General features: G+C 41.7%; 1 protein-coding gene across 2 annotated transcripts in view; it reads left to right on the top strand.

Annotated features, from left to right (window-relative positions):
* LOC116053532 (inactive dipeptidyl peptidase 10) overlaps positions 1-25,482 on the top strand; it is a 255,317-nt gene that overhangs the window by 106,265 nt on the left and 123,570 nt on the right. The window contains exon 1 of one of the 2 annotated variants that reach the window (XM_031304611.2): positions 18,982-19,492. The exons of the other annotated variant lie outside the window; for it this stretch is intronic. Coding sequence (XP_031160471.2) covers positions 19,406-19,492 — 87 coding nt within the window. The 5' untranslated portion in view covers positions 18,982-19,405. Of the gene's footprint in view, positions 1-18,981; positions 19,493-25,482 lie in introns of those variants that run through there. 2 annotated transcript variants of the gene reach the window in all.

Below are 25,482 nucleotides of genomic sequence, written 5' to 3'. Positions count from 1 at the left end.
AAAACTATAGGTGATGGTGCATCATTAAAATGACTCCCAAATTCAAACAAAATCTATCGATGTTTCTGTTGGCTAACTGTTTGACCTCTGGGTCTGATGGAGTGGACCAGGAGAAAACAGAACGCATTGCACATATGTGATCGGATCTCATCCAGGTGTAAATCATTGTTGTTGGATAAAAATCTTGTATGTCCAAAACCATTGTTTTTCAGCAAATGAAAAATGGCTAATTTTCTAAAAATTTTGAGCTATTTACCTCAGACGAAATCGCCTCATCGCTGTTTACATATTTGTAAAACCCACAGACAGACATAAAGAGAGACCAATCAAAGTCAGCATGTAAGGGTAAATAACACCCTTTCAGAATGCAGATCAATCAGCACAGGTGTCCCGCAGGGTGGTGTCAGCTCCCCAGTTCTTTTCACAATGTACACAAATTAATGTTCAAACAGCTACCCCGGGAACTTTGTTTTTAAATTCTGTGGCGACACCGCCATCCTTGGCCTACTGTACAAAGACACAGGCCCATCAGCCTGTTTCTCTGAAATAGAAAACTTTGTGCGGTGGTGCGACGCCAACCACCTCATTAAAATTAGGGAGATGGTTCTGGATCCTAGATTAGTGGGGGATCATCATTAATCACTTGGACAACACCTTCAGTTGGAAGGACCATGAAATTTTGTTTTCCCATCTACAGCAGAAACTTCATTTGTTACGCAGACTTAGTGTGTATGTTGTGGACAAGAGGATCATGCTTTTATTCTATCAGGCTGTACTAGAAAGCTTAGTCAGATACGGGATGTCAGCATGGTATGGCAACCTCACGGTAAAACTAAAAAGTAAGCTTGCTCGTCTAGTACACACAAGCCAAGAAGGTGATGGGGAGGAATGAATACCAGCCCCTCCAGTCAATTTATGAGCAAAATGTTCTTAGGCAAGCTCAGATAGTGACTGACCCATCACATATCCTCCACACAGAGTATGAGCTCTTGCCCTCTGGCAGACTATAAAGAGTCCCTCTCTCTAAACTCAACCGTTTAAAAAAAACAACTAATTTGTTCCTACCTCTGTCAAACTTTTAAACAATGTTGATGTTGAAGGCTGTAGAAATTGTGCAATAGTTTCACAGTGTTTTAATGGGGGGGTGAGGAAAATATGTGTTACGTGCAATATGTTTTTTTTTTTACAATGGGATGTGTGCAATACTTTATGTGCAATCTATTGTTGTGACTGCTACAGTTGGTGCTGTATCATTTTGTTCATAATTGTCAAAGCATTATTCATGTGTCCAGCTTTGGAGTCCAAAACAAATTTCCCTAAGGGGACAGTAAAGCGTATTGTATCAATAACATTGATTTATGAAAAAAAAATTAAATAACAAAATATGGAGATACAAGGTTTGTGCCTGACAGCGGTGACATGCAACCTGTACAGTTGACGATTAGATCTGTCCAACAGAAGTTGAAAGGTCAACTGACTCTGTCTCTGTCCATTATCTCAAACTGTCTGGCTGAAAGCGCCATAACACGGCATCTTGGCTTTCTTTGAGTCTGCCTGCTCTGTCTAATTTATGTGCATGCTGAGCTTGTATCACAAACAATGCAGACCATTTTCAAAATAAAATAGTAACAGTTGGTTGAACAGGTCAGTGCTCGAATTTCACCCTTCTTTTGTTTCTTTCAAAGATACCAGATAAATGAATCAAATTAATTAAGATCTGTATTTTAAAGGGAACACCACGTTTTGATCGTTTGTCAATTTGGTAAAGTTATTAATGCACATATTCATAACTGTATTAATACTGATAAAATATATTTGATAAATTGCCAATAATTGAATCTGTACCCTTACCAATTTCCAACAAAGTATTAATATCAGATATTATTGCAAAGACCTGTAATCGGATGTCATTACCCAGAAAAAGATCAAACGTCAGGGTTGTTCATCCTGCTAAACAGACCTGTAACTCTATCTTTTATATTGCACATTTTAAATATCTTTAGTTTTCTAAACTGTTTGGTTTTTTCTTGTATATATTACTTTTTAAGTTGTATGTATTATCTTTTTATTTTTATTTGTATATATCACTTATCTTTTATATTGTTTATACTGTATATATACTGTTTCTTTGAAATCATTGTTCATGCCAGTAACATATCCTTTAGTTTCATTACTACACACAGAAACAACTTCCAAAAAAGTGTCTTCACTTTCAAAAGTAAGTCAGTGCACTTCCATAATTAATGTTATACAGGAATACATATTCATATCATTTTTCTACACTGTTGTGTTTTTTTGCGCCACCTCAGAGCTCTAACTGGATTTCAAATCTCCTGCTTTCCTATATAGCATGATTAAGCGTTGATGCCATAGTGTAAAAAGGGGGAAAAAATATGAATCAACTCTGGATGGGTAGTTGTGACAATATGGCTTGTTAACACTTGCTTGTGAACATCACTGGAATTGTTGCAGCATTTAGTTGCACTTTGCTGCAGGGCTTTTCTCCTTTTAATGCGCTCTTTCTAAGCTCCATCTTTTCTCTTTCTCTCAATCTTTCGCTCACCTCATTTTTAACACTGGTCTGACACTCCAATCAGCAGAATCAGAATTCTGCCGGTGCTCCTAATGGCCAGCCCTCAGGGTGCCAATTCCACAGTGGGGTAGCCCAGATCCCTTGCGGACTTATCTTAAAGTTTTTGAGACTTTTTACTAAGAATATGTTTTTCAGGGCCCCCTGGTGGCTCGCCTGGTGGAGCTCGGTCCTTGCCGTAGCGGTCCAGGGTTCGAGTCCGACCTGTGGCCCTTTACTGCATGTCTTCCCCGTCGCTCTCCCCACTGTCCCGTCTGCAGCTGTCCTGTCCACTAAAGGCCAAAATGCCCCAAAAATACTCCTAAAAAATAAATAACTAAAAAATAATGTTTTTCCAGTTTTTTTTTTTGTTCTTGTTGTGTATGACTGATTCCAGCAATTTTATGGGCTATTTATCCTATGTCTAGTGGTGATCCTGTTCATCCTAAGGGTGCAACACAATTTGTTACAGTTGCCTCTGAAATATTAATATAGTAAAGAAAATTTGCTGACAAAGATGGTATGTACTAAGTCAGAAATGAGGGACATTTACATTAATTTTCTATTTCCAAAAAACAACAATTTATCACTGTTTTCCGAATCACTTCCCAGCAGATAAATCTGATCCAGAGGTATCCCATGCATTAGAATTAATCTGGTGTTGCCTAATCACCTCTGAGCCCGTCAGAATGGATATAATGAAACATCCCCGTGTTCTGCATAACTTGTGTCAGTGATTAGGATGACTTTACGCAATGCATACTGCCTTGGCTTTTCTATGGCGGGGATGAAACGCTTCACCCAATGTCAGAGACGCCTGAAGGCTTTCAGAGCCCTTTACTCGGCAGCCAAACTCTGCCTGCCTCTGTTGATCCGTGATGCACAGAATGCAGAAACAAGCTTTTGAGAAGCGGGAATGCTGAGTGCTGCTTCAGCCTTTGCCTTTGATCAGAGAGGGGGGGCTGGAGCTTCCCTCCCTGTGCAAAGACCCAGAGGCTGTATTTGTTTTTAATAATGCTCTGTGTCTCCTCTAGCTCCATCCATGTATAATTTGTCTTCATTATGTGTCGGGCAGAGGCATGGCTGCGTGTTTTTGCTTATGTTCCAAAGCGGGTTTGTTTTTAATGGAAAAGGGTGTAGAGAAATAAAGACATGTCATTGTAAATATTGCATAATCTATGTTTTGACCTCCTGTTTTGTGTATCATTAGTGGCCTGTGTGTTTAGATTGTTGAATTCATATATTTGACAAAAGCGATAGTACCTTTGAAATGAATTGTTAACTGATTATTCAAAAAAAGAGAAATGTGCATCCTGTAAAGTTGGGTTCATAGTGCTGGGCCACATTGAGAGCAATATAGTTTACATAGTTTTCACTTTCCATTTTTCATTTCCTTGCATCATGCTTTGAATTATAACGCTGGCATCATTCCGTAATTTTATTTCTGTCCAAAGATGTCTCAGTTAATCTCTTAGTACTTCCCTACCCTGTCTGGGCTCAGGCCAAAGCTCACTGGTTCCTACTGAAAACTAACCTTTTAAAAAGAAATGTGTGTATATATATATATATATATACTGTATATACTTGTTTTCTTAACACTATTACGGCTCAGTCATTTCCTAAAACAGCCAGGCACTGTAGCTTTTAGCAGACTTTACTCAAACAGGAGGAAATAGTGTATAGTGTATTATTTACTATTAACCTCTCACCTAGTGCAACAGTGCAGCCTGTCCTTACCCTGAAAACGGCCGTATAGGTTGATTGAGCATAATTATGTTTCTTGATTGGTGGCAACCTCTTGTGCCCGTAGTAATTATCACGAGAGCAAACAAGGAAGCAAGGTGACGGAGTATAAGAGTGCCAAATTCCACATTAGGACACAGGCTGGTGTGGTGGATGGGTCAAACAAACACAGGACTTTCACTCAGGAGACAGGGGTTTTGGGTCATTTTGAGTTTAATTGATCTTTAGTCTTGCATTGCCAGACCTTCCTCCACAGCGCTGTGGAGGAGGGTCTGGCTAGTCCACACAGCATTCCGGTATGGGAGAAAAACGTGCTCTGGTTTATTGCCATTTCTTTAAACTAATCACAATCGTCTTGGGCAGCGCTAAGTGCCGGATGCAGCAACGGTGCTTCTGCAAAATAGCCTGGGGAAGGAACTTGTTCATGTGCATTTAGGGAGGCGAGCTCTGGAATTAAAATGACTGTCAAGTCTGTGATGAGAATTTTACTCAAAAAAAGAAACATCATTTGATTGTCAGTTCTGGCACCTTACACCAAACGATTGAGACGACCATGGGCGCACGCCCCAACTCCAGCAAGACTTTCATGATTTCATTCTGATATTGGACATTTGAGGATGTGTTGTAAGACTAACTCTTGATACTTATCTTAATACTAAGCCTCCGTAATTTCCTAAAACAGCTGGTCCATGTAGCTTTTTGCAAACTTTACTCAAAAAGCATGTGTATTTACTGGGGACAATTTTCAGCAGTGGATTTATCTACATTTGGGACTCTTGTGAGTATTTGTGGCTGCAGGACGGTGTGTGGGGGATTGAATCAAAATAAATACAGTGTGGGAGTTCTTGGTAATGAAATAATATGTCCACCAGTGCAACAGTGTGGCTCACTGATGTGTTTTTAATAGTTTTTGGACCACAATAGAGCTCTATGTCACAGAGGAAGAAGATATGTCAGGCTTTGGATACACACACAATACTGATAGTAGGATACACTCATAGTTGCATTGGGTCTTTTATTGGGATTCGGAGACAATGAGAAGCACACAACTTGTCTAACAAGTATTGTAGGGCTAATTTGCGCATCATGTGTCTATTGAGACTTATCAGACTGATCTTACTAATAAGTCCTAGCGCTAACATCAACCTGCTGGGGGCTTTAGCTTAGCTGGTTATAAGAATATAAGATGAGGCTGAGCCTTCCTCAACAACCTATATTCTGCTCAAGCACCAGAGTTTGGTGCAACAGTATATTGTTCTATAATAATAAACTGAAATGTTGGGCTTTATTGACCCCTGTGGGAAATTCTAGCTTTTTACTTTCCAGTATCCACAGTCTGGTTAGCCGTTAAGAATCTGTTGTTTCAGCTAAGGGCACTCAGGGTGGATGCCTGTGGCTCCTTAACTTGAATGTGTTAAAAACATGCTCCTGCCCTTATAAGTGGTGCTCACATTGGATTACAGTGGCAAAACATTTTCACTGAAAGAAATGTAACCAGCATCTAACAGTTGATGACATTAAAAAACATCAAGAGTTAATTGCTTTTCGACGAGTGTGTGGGCTGTATCTGTATCTAAAATGTTAAAGAACAGAATATCTGCTTGCAGGAATTTGATCCTGGAGTCTAATATACACGAATACGGGCATACTCTAAAGTGATGTTACTGTGGTGGCACAGTGGACCTGAACATTTACACTGACAGTAGAAGTGTGGAATCTGCAGATTCTTTTTTATTTTTAAAGTTTTCAGCAGCGATGCAGAATGTAGCAGATTTTTTTTTTTTCTGCTCCGGGGTTGAGATTTGTTAACATTCAGGTATTTATTTAATTTTTTTTCAATTTTTTTAAAGTCTGCAGAAAATCGGGCGTAATTCTGCGTGCGTCCGCAAATGCCATGTGGCCCTGGTCATTACTCAGTCTCAGAATACTAGTGTGAAACTGGTTAACAGGCTTTGGGTGAAATAACAGTCATGTACTGCTTCTGTCCGACCTCTACAGTGTGGATGTAAAAGTGATAAGTCCAGGAAATGAACCCTAACAAACCTTAGTTTGAAAGTTTAGTTTGAACTCCCATTTGAAATGACACATAGTGTTGATGTTACCCCATTGATCATTTTTCTTGGCTGCTTGGCAGTTGTTTGACGACTCTGCTGTGTGTATCACCATGATCTTAAAGTAAGCATTAACACGCTCAATGGTGTTTTTTGCCCCCAACTACTCCTTCCAGGCAGCGTGGCGACCACTGTCTTCAAGGCACCTAACCCTAACCTTAACCTTAACCTTAACCCTAACCCTAACCCTAACCCTAACCATCACCAGTGCCTAATCCTAGTGCCTTCCAGGCAGCGCTGTCTGGAAGGTGCCGTTGGGGGCCAAAAAACACCGATAAACCATTAAAGGAACACGCCGACTTATTGGGAATTTAATTTATTCACCGTAACCCCCGGAGTTAGACAAGTCGATACATACCCTTCTCATCTCCGTGCGTGTTGTAAGGCTGTCTGGCGGTTCCAGCGGCATCAGGCCAGCACATAACATGCAGGTGAATGGTTCCAGTAATCCTACTGCTCCCAATAAGTGACAAAATAACGCCAACATGTTCCTATTTACATGTTGTGATTTGTATAGTCACAGTGTGAAGGCGGAAGAATATAGTACTTGGGCGGAATGATTTGCTTTGCAGCAAGCCTGTCTGAGAATATAGTTCCCGGTTTGTTTACGGTTAGAAGATGGCTGTGTCTCATGTTACGTTGTTTTTTGTACACACTGTAACACGCTACAAATCACAACATGTAAATAGGAACATGTTGGCGTTATTTTGTCACTTTTGTCACAATTCGGAGCAGTAGGATTAGTGGAACCATTCACCTGCATGTTCTGTGCTAGGCTAAGCTACCGGTGGAGCTGTCAGACAGCGTTACAGCACACACGGAGATGAGAAGGGTATGTATGGACTTATCTAACTCTGGGGGATATGGTGAATAAGCTAAAGTCCCAATAAGTCGGCGTGTTCCTTTAACATTTCTCATTTGTTTGCTAACTTGGCTACAAGTTGACTACCACAACTACTTTTGAGCTGCTTTGTTCGGGACGTTCACCGTGTTGCTGCGTTATTAAGCCAGTCATTAGCAGGGTGTGATTTGTGAAAAAAAGCAGAGGGCGGGGGATGTTTTTTGATCATGCACAACAAAACATCTTAGAAGAATTAAATCCCCCTTTCAATACCATGGATATAGTGGCACTCAGCCAGCCATGCCAAATGAACGTCGATATTCAATGGAAAATAATCTCGCAATGAACTAGCACAATGTTGTGTCAAGATAAAACACAAGCGCTTTGAAGCTGGAGAGCGGAGTTCACTTCGCAGCGATAACAAAATACTTTCACCCAATGAATGCTCGTTTGTACCTCGAGAGTGTTTTAACCACGACCTTTTTCCTAAATTTAACGAGTCGTTTTGGTGCCTAAACTTAACTAGGGATGAGCAGACTCTATTTCCTGAGGAAGCTCAGATCCTTCAACATGTGCAGCAGAATGCTGGAGATGTTCTACCAGTCTGTTGTGGCCAGCGCTCTGTTCTCCTCCGCCATCTGCTGGGGCAGCAGCATCGGAGCCAGCGACACAAACAGACTGAACAAACTGATCAGGAAGGCTGGCTCCGTTATTGGCTGCAAACAGGAGACATTTAAAGCTGTGGTGGAGAAGAGATCACTGAACAAACTGTTATCTATCATTGATAACCCCGACCACCCTCTCCACCCCCCCACACTGGTCCAACAGAGGAACACCTTCTCTAGGAGGCTCCGACAGCTTCGATGTTGCACGGACCGCTACAGGAAATCATTCCTACCACAGGCAATAAAACATTTTAACACTTCATCTCTGAGTGTTAGATAAGACTCATAGACATCACAACTGCACTGAATGCACCTTGCACAACCTTGCACAATAGGTTTATCTACATCCTATCATTACTAGTGAAACAGTTGTACATTTTTACTTCCCAACTTGCATATTAAGTTTATCTATATCTATTGAAACAGTTGTACATTTTATTTCCAAATTGTACATATTTTAAATATTGCTCGTGTAGTATTCTATTATTATTTCCTGTATATTGTTTCCTATTATTTAATGTTTACTCTGTATGTGTGCTGTGTGTCTGATATTTTGCTGCAGCAACACACATTTTTTGGTATCAATAAAAATCTATCTATCTATCTATCAAAGAAATCCCACCCTGCTCATTAGGATTTCATTCACCTGACAAGCCTCGATGATATCAACAAGTACAGTGGGACAACACAACAGTATTAAATGAATTACGCTGAATGCAAAATGAATGGCGTTGCCGTTTCAGCGGCGGGGGGGCCTTGCTGCTGTGTAACCTGAACACTGCTGCATACAGTTGAATTGATGGATTAATGTTTGCTGGATGGAGCACGTCACGTTTCCTCACAAAGCTCCAAGCTTGTTGCAGCTCATTATGATCAGTCGGCATGCATTAATTAATCTTGTCTAACGATATAATTACAGTTATTGCTTTGATGCTCAGTCAAAGATGTTACAAAACACATATTAGACAATCAAAGATATTAAAGTTATTATGTTTTTATAGCTTATTCCATTTCGAAATAATCCTGAAATGCATTTTCTTTTAAGATTGCAAATGTCAAATGTGCTGTTTCCCCCATTGAGCAGTATTTTACTTGTGATTGTGAAATATTTTGCAGATTTCTCTCACTTAGCTCACTCTCTTTCATGATGAAAAGGGGCTTCTTCTGCTCATGTTGTGTCTGATGTTAACGCACCACAGGCAGATCTTTGAAAAACTCAAATTTCGGAGCAAATTGACCATTTTCATGTCAGTATTCATGGCAGTGGGATCCTCAAATTGGTGCTGATATGCAAACACTGACTGTAAAGAGAATTGCTGTTTTATGGATAGACTTGCAACAGGGCTCAGTCTCTGTCTGGTTGTGCCAAACAGACCAAGTAATAGATACATCTGTAGATGGTTGATTAATGCATGTAATACCATCATCACTTTTTTGAGGTAACAAAGCTTTCAGTTGCTTAAACTGAAACTGCAAAAACTTTGTTTCTATCTGAAATAGCTTGATTTACTTTTGTTATGGATCTAATAAAGGTGGCTCTGCAAAATAGTCTCGGGAAGGAACTTGTTTTGGTGGAACATTTGCACCCCGTGAAAGAAAAGGCCCCATACAACATTAAATTAAGTTAACTGTTCACACAATACAGTAACATGATCTATTTAAATTAGCTAGCCTCGTGAGACCGTGCTGATCTCGCGAGCTCCAGTTTTCCACTCGCAGATCAGTCTGGCATCTTGAGACAGAGAAAATTCTGAGCCGTTCGCCAAACGACCGACCAATCAGCGTTGGTTTTGAGGCGGGTTTAGGTGTGACGCAACGAGAAGCGACTGTTCAGTCTAAACAACATGGCGGCTTCCACGGATGAGATGAGCGTAGCTATCGCGCAGGTTTTATCCGAATTAGAAAGTATTCCTTCATTGAAAGAAGAGCAAAAAAACGGCACTGGAGGCTTTTCTTGGAGGAAAAGATGTTTTTGCTCTTCTCCTGACTGGTTTCGGCAAGAGTTTGATATATCGTTGATCTGATTGGTTGATTTGGCCCATCTATCACCAACATAGGTGGTGATAGACAGATGGTTTATCCAATCAGCTAACCAGTATTTTCGCCCCTTCCCAAAAGTTCTCCAACGGAAAGTTCCCAGACGGATATGCCGAGCAAATGCGAAGCAATCCATCTGGCGGAGTCAGGTTATAAATTAGCTGCATACATGGTAAAACCTTGTTTGCGCTTACCAGTGTATCTCCGTGTGTACTCTGTTCACAGCATTCCCACCAATCGGTCCCAAAACGTCCCAGTTAGAGAGCAAATGCTGTAAACATATTATTTGTAAATCTTTACAATCATTCCCCAAAATAAACCAAGCCTTGTTGCACGATTCAAATTTTCTTAAAACTTTCCATTTTCAGCGTGTGGCTTGCTAGCTCAAAGGTTGTTGTTTCCCGAAGAGAACGGAGTTAGAGAACGGCAACACACAGAGCGGAAAATGAGGGACAGCACCAGATGTCAGGCAATTGTACTTTGTTGATGTACTTTGTTGATTGAGACTAAGCCAGACTTGATTTTTGTGTGGGGATTAGGTTTATGAGTGTCAATGTAAGGGAGCATTCAAATCTCTGCAATCATTTGTGCCTTTAATGAAAGAGGTACCAATGAATCAGCAATCATGCGCAGTACTGCTCATACTGTAGAGGGAGAGAATAAAAAAAAAAAACATTCCTCTCTATAAATGTCTGCTTGTGAAATTGGAACTCAAAGACGTCAATCAGCAGCAGAGAAAGGGCCATAATCAGACATCATGGCATTTTGAATGACTTTAGTGTTTGTGACTTTGCTTTACATGAATCAAAAAGACTGAAAGAAAAGTACATAAAGACTGCCAACCAGGAACGACTTTGACTTTTCTATTTATTAGGACTCCAGGGCGATAATATGCTACCAGTGAGAAGTACTAGCAGTTGCTGTAAAAATGTGATGTTCTGAATGTGGAGTTGCTCCGGCCAAGCCACATTGGGTTTGATCATGAAACTTTCATAGGCAGCCCGACGGTGTGGAGTTCCTGGATGTCTGCACTAAATTTCCTCAGGGTCATAAATACTTTATCAACAGCAGACACCTCAGTAATACGCCTCCCTAGGGCTTTCTCACTCTCACTCTCTGTCTCCGTAACTCTCTCCCTTCCTCCCCTCTCTCCCTCTTTGTCTCTCACTCTCTGTCTCCGTACCTCTCTCCCTCCCTCCCCTCTCTCCCTCTTTGTCTCCCACTCTCTGTCTCCATACCTCTGGATTGGAGTAGCATTTTCACTGATTGACAAAAAAAAAAAGTGCCAATGAAGATTATTTTGTGACAATTCATTGGGGGAAAAAACACATGAAATGCACCACTAAGCAAAACTCTAAACCTACAATCTTTTTAAAGCACTGTCTTTGATCATGAGCCAGTAATTCAGCCCAGCCTGCTTAAATGTAATGCCACTGCCTTTTATTCTCTCAGCGCCATGCATGGCTTGTGTTTTCAGCAGGACACCAAGAGTGGTATTCACTCAATGGAGCTCAGCAGACCTTGAACAAGCCAGAGAACGAGCACGTCTCGAAAGGAGCTAGCACTTGATGGGAAGTGTAGAGAAATAAGAGACCCTGTAGCAATCCGGGAGCATGCCTATGTTCACACAGCCCTATGTTCCCACATTTCTGATATTGTTTTCAAAATAAGGCCCTATGTTCCCACAGTTCCCACATTTCTAAGATTTTTTTTCCAAAATTAGGCCCTATGTTCCCACATTTCCTTTTTCATAAATGTGTATCAGATTTTATCCCTCTAACCCTAACCCTAAACAAATTTGTGGGAGGATAGGGCTTAAATTGAAGGGAAAGGTAGGAACACAATACTTAATTTTAAGAAGAATCTTAGAAGTGTAGGAAAAATAGCGCTAACCCCAGCAATCCTACTGCAGTCCTTGTGGCTTTAACTCTGCTGTATATGTAGACATGGATCCAGCAGTAAGTCATCAATCATGAAATCACCCGAAATACACATTGTCCCAACTCACTTTTATATCTCATGCTATGAACAGAAAACTGGCCTGCTTTGTCCTAGTTTGTCTAGTTTTTTCTTTCCTGCTTTTTTAAATCCTGTGTGCATTCTGGAGTCGAAATGCCGAATGGTTAGATCACAGCCCACACGTTACTGTGTAATTATTTAGTGTAGACAGGGTATCGTTAAAATAATTATGGGGTAGTTGAAGTAATTGCAAGGGAAGAAGACAAAAGGTTGTATCAACAGTGTCGATATTGAAGTATAATCATTTATATCAAATTCGTTACGAATGTATGATTTACGAAAATGTCTTCGGGACATTAAATATGAAGTACTCTTTAGTGTAGTTTTGAATGGTTTTAATGTACTTTATAGTTGTAAATGATTGTCGTTGCTGGGGAGCAAAACGCTTGAGCCAAAATTATACTGGCGAGGGTCCGCGTGACGTAAATGTCAAAGGGTATTCGACGTAGGCAGTGTTGTAGTCAAGACCACCTAAACCGAGACCAAGTCATTACCAAGACCAGAGTGTATCAAGACCAAGACAAGACCGAGACCACGGCAGGGTGAGACCGAGTCAAGACTAAGACTAGACCAAACAACTGAAACATACAGTATATACACAACTAGCTAATATTTATAGCTAATATTCGCGAAATCCCTTTTGGGTGAGGGGTGAAGAGATTTCTGAAGGGTTTTGCTACAGAGGCAGATTGATAACTTTAGCTAGCTAGCTTCGCTAGCGTCACTTACACTTATAGCTTACCTTTCTTCATGCTTCCTTACTTAGTGCAGATGAAAATGTATGTGGTCCCTGCTGTGTCGGTTAGCGTTACGTTGCAGAATTTACACACTACTGTGTGTTTTCTTTTAGATGTTGTTTTGCAAATAAACTCTTAAAACATATATTAAAATGTAATAAATAAAATGTTGTTACTGAGGATTTGGCTGACATCTCCCAGACTGCCAGAGCTTCTTCTCCTGTCACCTCCATTCACTTTGGGAGTGAGTGTTAAGGGGGGGCGGGGAACGGAGGTTAACAGTAACACATTTCAAACTAGAAATGAGTCAAGTTATTGGTTGCTTTTGAAGCAGGACGTTTTACATCCAATCACAGTAATGATGTTAACACATAAATCTGACGATACACGGGCAATTTAGGGATATCCCTGAAGTTGTGGTCTTGACTGGGCTTGGAATAAAATCCTGAGTCCTCTTCATCCGAGACCGAGACTAGACTAGAGTAAAAATGTGGTTGATTCCGAGACGTGACCGAGACCTTCGAAAAGTGGTCTTGAGACCAAGACTGCACTGTGAAGATAGTTCTGGCAGTCAGACCTAACGTTTAAGTGACACATGGTAGAGCTGCGCGATATGAGGAAAATATGGGGTAACGTTGTTGAATATCTCGATAACCATATTACTTGCAATAAATAAACAGATATTAAAGTGCACTCAGTTCTGCAATTCTGCTGCTTTCAGTATTCTGCTAGAATACAACAACGTGCTTGTTGAATTTAAATTGAACATTTAAATGATTTTAAGGTTCTTCTTTTAACATACAAAGCCCTGCATGGACTCTCACCACCTTATTCATCTGAGCTTATTACACCATATACACTGACGCACTCCGCTCCCTTGATGCTGGCCTCCTAGTAAACTTAAAATCTGTTGGTTATAGAGCATTCTCCTGCCGTGGCCCTCATCTCACTACATGTTAAAGAAGCTACTCAGTTGAGATTTTTAAATCTAGATTGAAAACCCACCTCTACTCATTATACTACAGCCAACCATAACACACCATCTATTCTGCGTCGTTCACAAACAAACCCTTTTCACTCATTGTCCTATGTTGCTGGTTGTGTATTGTTTATTATTGCGGCTTTAATGCTGTTCTATTGTTGCTGTCTGATTTTTTTGTTGTTCCTTTAATTGTAAAGTGCACTGAGATCATGTTTAATGGTACACTTTAAATACATTTAGAATTTAGAGAAGAACAAAGGGTGCCTTCAGTGTGTGACGAGTTGGGCGTGAGAACGGCACTGTAGCAACATCATGAATGGAAGCAGGCTGTGCATTGTGTGACCTTATAAACACTGAAAGTCCATAACAGTCATATTGCTATGTATAACCTAGCCACAAGTACCCCACAATTTTGAAGGTGCTTATGGAGGCAAACCAATGTAGATCCAACCTTTACCTTTAGATGAAACAATCCGCTAAAGGTTATCAGATGTATTCATCATCCGAGCAGATCTAATGTGTGTATCACTCCCTCTTCCAAACAGGCAAATGCCATCAGTCTCTCTCAGAAAGTGGTGCACGCAAGCAAAGGTTAAGAGGAAATTATGCTAATGCAAGCTCTGCTAATGCACTCAACACACCCACAGAGAATGAAACTGATTTTATCCCTTCATTTTCACCTCCAAACACTTTTGTTAACCTTCAATGAATGAACACTGCGTGCTGTTTGCACATTTGTTGCACGGTATGTTTACTTTCTAATAATTTCACGTCTTTGACATTCTGAAGGTACAGCAGGTCGAACACAAGATGTCAATATTTGAGCGTCTGTGTTTTGGGTGAAATAGATGTTTGGTCTGCCCTCAGTGCCAATATGCAGGTCTTTAGCTGGCATTTCTCCCAATTCTTTGAAATATTTGACAGGGGATTTACTTCATGTGGTCACTGTGTGGTGTGCATCTAAGTTCTGGGGCCCATTTCAGGAAGGAGGTTTAACAAACTGAGTCTAACCCTGATGTCTGAGTTGATTTACCCTGAGATGGGAAACTGAGTTTTCGGTTCCAGAACAGCTGATTTGAGTTGGTTCAATCAACTCAGAGTAGGTTCACTCAGAGTTAGGCGCATGCACCACCAAAATAAAAAGGCAGCATGAATGGAGCCATGATACTACGATTCACCATGGTAACAACCACAAACAAACTGGTCGGCAGAAATACTCATGCACACATACAGCGAGTTTGAACATGTATTTAGTTAAAAAAGCAACACAGCGGCTGCTGTAAAACAGCGAGACTTGGTGTGGGAGAATTGCTGCTTGAGTCAATGCGTAAGCTCTAATATAGTGTAGCCTATTAATTTCATATTTAATCACAGGTAACCTATAATATTACTGGTGAAAACTGGAATGGTAGTAGGCTACACCTATAATTTCATTTAGGTGCAATCCTGCGGGCGAAAAAGTAAACTACTACTAATCCCATTCTGAGGTTGCAGCACCATCATTAACAGAATTATGATTTACAATCATTTTTTTCTTTTTAATGTCTCTTACTGGTTTGTGTCCAGGGAACTCTACACAAACGTTTAAAACACGTTTCAGAGCGAATCACATTCTTCTGACGGCGCTTTGTGGCTTCACTAATATGATCCGCATCACCAAAAAAACATAATGCGACACAAAGAATCTGCTGGGATGTGAGAGCATGTCCACGCTGGGTGACGTTAGTGATATGAGGACGGATAAGGTTATGTAGGATACATAACTGATAGACTGGGAAGAAAAACCATACCGCTCAAATAGATAGTTATCTGAAAATTAAAATACATCTATAGTCGGGGCCTCAATATCATCTCCCAACGTATGTTTAACTCCCTGCGGAGTAATACAGCTTCTTCATCAGTGGGATCCTCGACAAAAGGACATGCCATGTTCGGAAAGAACCGTTTTATAGTCTGCCTAACACGGTTAATAAACCAACACTTTTTTTTATTCATGACGATAAACTGAGCTAAAATGCGCCTGATACAGACTGAATGAATGAATGAGGAAATGAAAGAGGGCTGTGTCAGAGGGAGGAGACTGAGAGAAACTCGAGGTTTATTGAAGAAAACCTGCTCCCGACCAGGTTAGGTTCACAGATGCAGTTACCATAGTAACTGACTCTGAGGTTAAGTTACCTCTCTTTCTGGAACAGAAAACCCAGAGTTTCCCTCATCTCAGGGTTAACAAACTCACAGTTTTCACTAAACCCGCTTTCTGAAATGGACCACATGTTTCTGAAAGGCAAATGCCCATTCATGTTTTAAAATGGTTCTCGGAATCAAGGCTGGGTTACCAGTAGAGCCACTGCCCCAGGGGGCCAAAAAGGTCCAAGGTTCGGTTCATGTCAGTTGGTTTTTGGTGATATGATCGATTGCAAACTTTGTAGAACATTTGCACAACTAAAGCACATTATCTACGCAGGTAGCTGCTTAATTATCAGCTCAATTTGTGTCCCTGTTTTGCAGATGGGCCCTGTGTCAAAACAAATTCATTTTAGAATTCATGATTTTAGTTTTAAGTTATGGTGAATCTAGACTTCACAAAATCAGACCATAGCACTAGCTAACACGATTGTGATTGGTTTAAAGAAATGCAAACAACCCAGAGCGTTGTTTTCCCCCCTCCTATCCCAGAATGCATCTGTGGTGTAACCAGACCTTACTCCACAGCTGTGGAGATAGGTCTCGCAATGCGAGACTAATCAGCCATGGCTGACATAAGGACAGAAGTTGTGATGAAATCTAAATGTACTAAAAATTCAAACAGTAGATGCTATTTATGTACACTTATACATATACTCCAACAGGGGGGACAAAACACTCTGCACCAGTATTTCTGTTAGAGATGTGTAGCTGTGCTAACTGAATTATAGGGCCGGCTTCTCAGTAGCAGAACTGAGTGGTGCCGTAGGCCGACTTGGGCCGACTCACTTCTCAAAGTGGATTGATCACCTGTATCTACAAGATGGAGGACACAGATCGATTGGTGCCTTTGTTATAATACGAGCTGTCTAGTTTTTCAGAACTGATATATTCCACACTGCGCTGCTGTTTGCTGTGATCTCATCTCTACAACTGTACGGAGTAAAGACATGTGAGAAGGTTCTGTTTGTTAAGACACGAGGGCTCACTGAGTGATGCTGGAGGAATGGTGTTCATCTCACGGTAGACTTTATGTTGGTATGTAGTAGTATTATTCACCCTGTCCACATTCCCAGGAATTTGGGATTAGAAATACCACCACAATAGAGACAAGTTATCACTGTTGTATCATTTGGTTTGTTTCTTTATTCATCAGCTTGTTATATACGCCATGGTTTAAAATGTAATGTAATCCAACAAGTTCTCCAAACCATTCGATGATATCAGGACATTTATTCCTACCCTCTAATACGACCCTCTGGAGCGTTTCATAAATTAGCACCCCTAGGGGTGGCAGGAAATATGACCTCATATCTAAACCATGTAAAGGTTGCGGTTTTAAACACGTTAACATTTTGAAGCCGTCGCAGTTTGGTTAGGTTTAGGCACAAACACTTTTTAGTTAAGTTTAGAAAAAGATGGTGGTTTGGGTTAAAATCAGACGTTACTTCACTTCTGGTTACACATGTGACGCAGAAAGTGACGTAGCTCCGTTTGTTCTGTAAAATTTAAGAAAACGCTCTGTTTCCTTTTATTATCAAACAGGACATGAATCCCGCTCTCCTGGGTTATTAAACTAACTTTCTGTCATATTTGCTGAAACTGACCCTATGTTCCAGTAGAACGACATGAAGCAGGTCATAAAATCCACAGCTCCCTGTTCAGATGCACCAATCAGTGCCAGGGGGGGTGTCTAACTGCTCAATTACTGCTCATTCATTCTCCCTTGTGGGGGGAGGGGCTTAGGAGACCGTTTTGGGCTTTAGCGGAAAGGGGGGAGGGACTGAGAAGTTGTTGATGTTCAAATATTTTGGCTAAGTCCTGGATCTTCACAACCCTACCTACAGCACCTTTAAAGAAACAACTAATGGGGGCGTGGGGCAGTCTTGTGTAATCAAAAAAATGGAGAATTAAAGAGGATCTGGAGCAGTGTCCCTGGAGGCCTGTGAGCTTCCAGTGAGAAGACACTCAAAACAAGACCCTCAAAACAACCAGGATGTCAGAAACAGCAGTGCGTTTCTGACATCCTGATAGCCTAAATGTTAGTCCAATATTCAGTTAAAGGGAAGTATAATTACAATAGGAATACTTAAGTCAAGTACCTCAAAATTGAACTTAAGTACAGTACATGAGTAGGGCTACATGCACTTATTTACTTTCCGCCGCTGGTTTAGTGCCATGTATTTTATTTGCGACAGTTAGAGCGCGTGTGAGTTGTCACACCTCGCAGTGCCTAATAAGCTCAGTGATTCACCGCAAAAGTCCCATGCAAATAGAAGATATCGATCCTTGTCTGGCTGAGACATTTCAAGATATGAGACTTCATATCACAGCCTCCCGTTCTGTTTGTGTTGACAGTGCGGCGTCAGCTGTGGGCTTCTATCATCATCACAAACTCTCTCTCTCTCTCTCTCTCTCTCTCTCTCTCTCTCTCTCTCTCTCTCTCTCTAATATAATAAGCACAGCATCGGGTTCACAGGTGTCCTTCCACTGCGATGCAATTGCATCTTTGCCCGCACGTATTTACCAACCCACAGCGAGCTGTGCTGAATCTCTTTTTATTGACTGTTAAGCTCCTCGCTTAAGGCCAAGGAAAAGCTCCTGTATAACAAAACGGTTTTCAGCCAGCAGCCGTGTGACTGAGCCTATGGTCAGTGTTTAGTGCATGGTAAGAAGAAAAATAGAAACAAAAGAGAAAACGAAAAAGCAGAGGTGGCGTGTGCGCCTACGCGAGAAATGAAGATGAATGTGCAGCGGGCTTTCAGCACCGTGGACAGCTCCTGCCCGGCTGCAGGCAGGCAGGCTCCGTGTCTGGGCGTGATGGCAGCCTTTCAGTATGTATTGGCCTGACTACACGGTCACACCGTGTCAGGAATACAGGCTGCAAAGACAGGATGTACAGGCAAAAGTGTTCACACTACACTCTTATCATGAAGGCTTTTTATTCATCCAGCAAAAGTAACCCCCATCCTCTTCAGCTTCAGGAAACCATCGCAAGACCACATGAACACCCCTCCTCCTCCTCCTCCTCCTCCTCCTCTTCCTCTCTGTGCTATACCCCCCCCCCACCCCCTCCATTCTCTAAATTCCCAGCCTCACTGAGCCAGGGAAGAGAGTTCTCTATCCCTCCACTTCCTCAGCCAGACGTGTAAGAGAAGTGTCTTGGCGCTAAAATGTGAGGACACTTCGGCTCTCTCTGGGTTCGGTTAACGAGCGTGTCCGAAACTCTCCTCCCTTCCCTTCCCTTTCCCGGGCCTCGTGTGAACGCACCGGCTGCGTCCGTTGGCTTCTCGTCAGACTCTCGTCCAAAGAGCTCGCAGAGATTCAATCGTGACGGATCCGGACCGTCCCTTCGCTCCCGCTCCTGTTTAACATTCCGCAGTTGACAAGACGGCGCTTTGCCCGCCGCCTGCCGCATCCTCCCCGCTTCGGACTTTTTGCACGCGGAAAACGGGAATCAGGCCGTTTTTATTTTCTTTTAGGATTCAACCAAGTTTAATCATACGAGGAGTTTACGATGACAGCCACCAAGGAGCAGCCGAATCAGAGACCGAATCAGCAGCAGCAGCAGCAGCAGCAGCAGCAGCAGCAGCAGCAGGATGAGGTGGGCAATTAGCTTACTCTGAGGGGTGGGCAATTAGCTTTTTCTAAGGACTTGATTAGCAGGTTTCTTCCACTTTATCCATGTCCATTATCGCAAACTCTTTATCCAATGCTGTCCATTGCCGTAAACTCTATAGCCTGCTCTGTATGGTCAGTCCCTTTATCAACATATAGCTTCAATCTGATTTGCTTAAACGGCAGCGGACAGGCAGTTGTGGCCACATAGCCTACATTAAGTGAGGGACGCATGAGTTGCTTGGTTGTTTTGCCTCCTTGTCGTCCTCAGCTTCAGCACTGTGCGCCTACAGACAGACGCTGTGGCCGCGCCGCACATGCCTTTTATATTGAAACAAATCAAACGGTGGTCAGCTGTGCGTGGAGCTCATTGTCAGGTGTCACAGACCGGGTCACAGAAACGCTGAACGCCGTGGGCACATGCACTGCCGGGGAAGGGGAACGAGGGGATGACTGCGCAGGCAGGGCGCATTGTCATTCCGCCGTTGCCTCCTGTCAGCTGCCCTAGACACCTTGAGAGAGAGAACAGTCGTGGCGAATCACTTTGTATGAGGGGAAGAAAAGGCACTATAGGCCTATGCGTGTTTTACCTCTCATATACTGACTTCAGACCCGTGCTTTGTCTCTAGTTTAGGCTCCTTCAAACGCTCCCATTTGTTATGTTCCTCTTTTAGGCACCTTTGTACAGGTGGCGTTGCGCACTGCAATGATTTTTTTTCAAGGGATTAAGATAGTGCTGCAACTAACAATTACTATTCAATTAATCGCTGTTTAGTCTATAAAATGTCAGAAAATACTGGAAATTGGCAATCCCTGTTTCTTAGTCCAAGGTGATGTGTTTAAAGGTTGTGTTTTGTCACTGCAAAACCCCAAAGATGTTCACTTTAATATGATATAAAACAGAGAAAAGCAGAAAATCTCCATATCTGAGAGGCAGAAAACAGCATTTTCTGCCACTTTGCATTAAACATAAATTTAAGGATTTATCGATTATCAAAATGGTTGGCGATTATTTTTCCGTCCATCGACTAATCGATTAGTCGACTAGTCGTCGAAGCTCTAGTTTAAGGCGAATGAGACCAGGGTCTTTGCCAGAACTGGCGTGTGTGATTTGACAATACCGGAATTGTGTTTGTGCCAAAGAGCCGAGCCTCTATCACCATCAATTATTGATGTCCCTTCTCCAAATGTTCTCAGTGCTCCTGAAGGCACATGTAACCCCTCACTCAGTCAATGCTCTTCCCTATTACACCTATAACTGATTCTATGAAGGATGCAAATGCAGTGTTTCACTGCGGGGCCCCCTCTGAGCGATTGCCAAATATATTCTGGGTGCTCATAATTTAATTCAGCCCTGTAGCCGTATTATTCTAAGAAATCAAAACCTAGGCCTCATAATTGAGTTTCTGTGCCTGAAATATGAGAAAGCCTCCTGAGATGTGATTGAAATAGGATAGCTCACGGCCTCAAAGCTCAGCGGGATACCACAGCGGCCCGCAGGCCTTTTTAAAAAGCCATGTTGTTGATATTATGTGTGAGCAGTGTTTACGGACTTAATTAGTGGTGATACTGTATGTGCAGCACAGCTGTGAGGAGCTGTTCATGGAGCTTGCTGTTGTTGCATACATCATGTTTTGATACCTTTTTGTGTCTAAATGGATTCAATAATCTCATGGTGAAACAGCTGCAGGACATCAAGAAGACATTGCTTTTTGAAACGTTGCTCTTTGGAGTTATATTTTTTAAAGAGTCACTTACAAAAGTGATGTGAATGTCGATATTTAAAGATGATAAAGTCAGACGATTGAGGTTATTTGTGACTAAAAATGGCTGTACGCCAACTGTACACACTGTAAAAGCCTAAGTAAATGTTTCATCACTCTATGTTGGGCAGTCAGTGGAAGTTATTGCGTAATATTAATGCAGCTGTGGCTGGAGTGGCGTCACGTTTGCAAGCATCGGGGGGTGAGTGCCTTAGCAGAGCCAAAGCTATTACTGTCCCACGCTGACTCAACCCACTGTGTGTGTACATAGCCTCTTTGGCAGGCTCTTAACAGGGTTACTGTTTATCAAAGTTGAATGACGATGCTGAGGGAATTACAAAAGGGGGGAACACTAAGGGAGCTTTAAATAATAGGTGGAGAAGAAAACTGAACCCAGATCTGTTTTACTATCTTCATGGTGGAGGAACAGTAATAGTCCTTTTCTGGTGTGTGTGATGTAACTGTACTTAAATCCAATGTTGTTGAAAGCCTTTTATTGTTTGTGGTTTAGTAACTGCAGCATGAAGTGAATATCTAACCAAACTCAGAACACTGATGGAACCTGTGAGGCACAGATCCATAACACTGGAAGATTTCTAGTATTTCTGTATATATATATATATATATATATATATAAAACCATGATAGCCATCTTGTTTTTGTTTTATTTTGCACCAGTGTTCATAGCTGTTGAAGCTACCAGAAACATACAGGATGGGTTAACATTTTTCAAAACTCTTTCAAAAATACATATGGCATGTGAGTGTTGCCCACCTCAAAATCAAAGCAAGACACCAATGAAAATACACAATTGTACACAATTTAAATTTGTGAAAAAAATGTCTGGTTGATAATTAAACCTTACAGTTCCAGGCCAAAGACTGTGCATTTGTAACCCTTGCATTTATCTGACTCTGGGCATCCCTTATTACAGGAGTTTTACATATGGATATATTGCATTTTTCCTTTTTCAGGATAACTAGGGCTATTTGGAAATGAAGAAACATTAGATGTTTGAATGTAAGAATTATGATAGATTATAAATATCTTACTATGAATTGAAAAAATCTCCGTGTGTGTGTCTCTCCCGCATGTGCAGTACAGCAGACGGGGCAAATGCAAATTATGAAATTAATCGTACACAAACATGTTAGATGATCGGTAGCGGTTGCGCACAGTTCTCCGGCTATTTTGCTCGTTGTAGCAGCTTCCGCAGCAGGCTGAGCCGTGCTCATTGCTCCCATGGGTCAAACAACACAGGACTTTCACCCAGGAGACCGGGGATCGTGTCCCGCGTGTCACGTTTCCTAAACCCAACTGTCCTGTTCTTCTTTTCCTAAACCCAACCGTCCCGATATTCCTGCGTGTCATGGAAACGTAAGCCCACCCACGACCTTTTCCTTAACCTAACTACGTCGAAAGTGACGCCAATAGTCCCGACCAAGCACGTTTAGATAAAGCGCGTTTAGATATGACTCTAAAGGAGACTTCTATCGTCAATGCCAACGCCACACCTGACCAAGCATCCTTATTTTACAAGAATGGAGTGAGAATCTGTTGACCTGGATGTGTGACGGCTAGACGACAAAAAAGGGGACACAACAAATCTCTAGAATAGCCGTAGCTGCTCCGTGCCTGATTGAACGGCGCTTATAGTTGGATAAAGTTGTGGAAAAATACTGGGAACCAAGCAATCGGCCCGTTCCGAACAGGCACGCGCTTCCAACAGGCACTGCACTAGTATGTATATTTTAGGATCTAATACGTATAATACGTGCCGAATGTCAGGCTTCATGTTTGAAATGTACTTCCGTTGTTGCAGACTACTGTTCACAGAACGTTATCGTTCAGCAGTGTGGAGGCTCACATCGTTATGTTACAGTTATGGTTATCGTTGTCGGTGTGGATGGCCCTTTCAACAAATTCACCCCGGGTGTCAACTTTTCCTTTTCCTCTTGCTATACTTAAAGAAAGTACGTTCATATCTTCAGTCAGTCAGGCAACTCTGAATGGGAGCAGGGAAACTGAAGAGTGTGGCCAATCCCTCCTATAGTTTCACTGAAAGAGAAAGCTGAGAACAAACTGTCTCATTTGACATTGCCTGCTCTCTCGCTGTGTACCTGCCCCCCCGTAACCACACAGCCATAACACAAGCTGAGTGAGGTGCTGACCTCTCTGCGTGGCCCCGCGGCCGGCCCAGGCTGCCCTCAGTGTATTCACTCACCACCTGGCCAGACACAGTGTCCTCCATCGCTTTGTTAATGGAGCTGTTGTTGTCTGTGCTTGGGACAAAAGGCAAGTGTTTGGAGAAATGGATGCCTACCTTATTGTGAGTAAGAGGAGCGCTTTCACACGCTGTGGTCCTCTGGCTCGGGAAACTGTAATTCACACTAATGGAGAAAACGTCCAGGACACTGCTGCTGCTTCAATATGGCCTCCGAGAGAGCGAGAGAGAGAGAGAGAGAGAGAGAGAGAGAGAGAGAAAGGATGAGCAGGGGAAGGAGAGGAAAGAAGAAAAAGAAAGGCTCGTGAAGGATGAGAACTGGAGAAAGAGCGAGGATGAGAGGACAGTCAACTAGAGGACAATTAAGAGAAAGAAATACAGAGTAGAGACACTAAAGAGATAAAAGGTAGGAAGGCAGGAAAGTACAAGAGTGTAAAGCTTTGGTTATACTCGCACGCGACACTGACGAGCATGCACGGAGATGTTTATGCTCAACACGTTGTTCGTTGCAGTATTCTCCGAAACACCAGGAGGCGTACGAACAAAATAATCTGTGAATAAGCAAGAAATAGTAGAGAAGAAGAAGAGAGCGGATGTAAATGAGAGCAGGCTGCCTGGCAACAGTAGTAAACACATCCATGATAAACACTGACGTATCGCCAAACATTCCATTTGTCTACTCTAATTATTATTGTGACTGTCGTTTATCTCCAAATCCAAACTAACGTCTGCCTCTAACACTGTTAAGAACACTTTTTCCATGAGGCCGTTTCTTTAGCTTTGACAAAACTGTCATGTTTTTTTAAACTCTCCAGCAAAATGTTTCTTTTCCCAGTGTGGTGTCTCTCTCTGAACACATATTAAGGCCGTTTGTCTCCCTGTGGTCTGCACGTGAACAATCACACAGATGTTTGTACAGGCGAAGCTGCTCGGCCAGTCTTCCCAGCCGACCATTTTGAACTGAAATTTGGTGCCGAGTTACAAATATTCTGAAGTGCACGGCCACGCGCCATGACAACTTGCGAAGCCTTTACGCTGGAAACGACCGATTTCATGGCTCCTGCAACTCACGGCGGAAACAATACATCAAGCATCGAGCATAAACCCAGCTTTAATGACCAATAGAGGATCAGGAGGACATCAACTCATATCAGCATGTTCTCATCTACTGATGCTACTGTAGAACACAAGTTATGCTTTTACATTCCCCATCTATGGTCTGAATTTAGATCTGGATCCATTTCTTTTTGGTTTCTTTTATACCTAGTGTTAGAGTTAGATCTCCGCCTGCCTTCTGTTTATACATTGCTCAGAGACACCTGGCAGACAGTGTTGGGCAAGTTACTTCCAAAATGTAATACATTATAGATTACTAGTTACTGTCATTTGAGAGTAATTAGTTATATTACAATATTACTGTCTCTGAATTGTAATGCGTTACACTACTTTTGCATTACTTTTGAGTTACTTTCACCAAAATAACAGGGGAAGTTTGATTTGGCAGCTAGCTTGTGAATTTCACCACCGGCTCAATAAAGTCTCCTCTTTATTCACTTTAATACATCATAGATTATTCATATTTTGTATAATTAATATAAATATGCAAAGTAACTAAAGCTATACAAAATAGATAAGTAAAACGTATAACAGGCAAGTAGGAGAAAATGAAAATACTCTTAAATACTAAAAAAAATACTATTAAAAGTACAGCATTGTTGTAAAATGTTTGTTTATAGCACTTCAATAAGAAATTCATGTTGTTTAGTTTAAAACACTCTAAAGGAAATGTTCAATTATAGTGTGATTAAAACTCACTATTAACATTATTTACAGTACTTGATTTACAGCTGGTTTGTGAAAAGGTAGCCTACACAACCTTATTTAACAGTAATTTAGTTTTACTGTGAACCGTCACAGGAAGTGCTTTTGTGTTGAAGTAGGCTACACAGAAGTTGTCTGTTGTGTAGCTACTCTTGCTAGCTTACTGAG

This window comes from Sander lucioperca, chromosome 8, assembly GCF_008315115.2.
Source record: "Sander lucioperca isolate FBNREF2018 chromosome 8, SLUC_FBN_1.2, whole genome shotgun sequence".
Taxonomy (NCBI): Eukaryota; Metazoa; Chordata; class Actinopteri; order Perciformes; family Percidae; genus Sander; species Sander lucioperca.
This window is presented reverse-complemented; position numbering and strand designations above follow the sequence as displayed.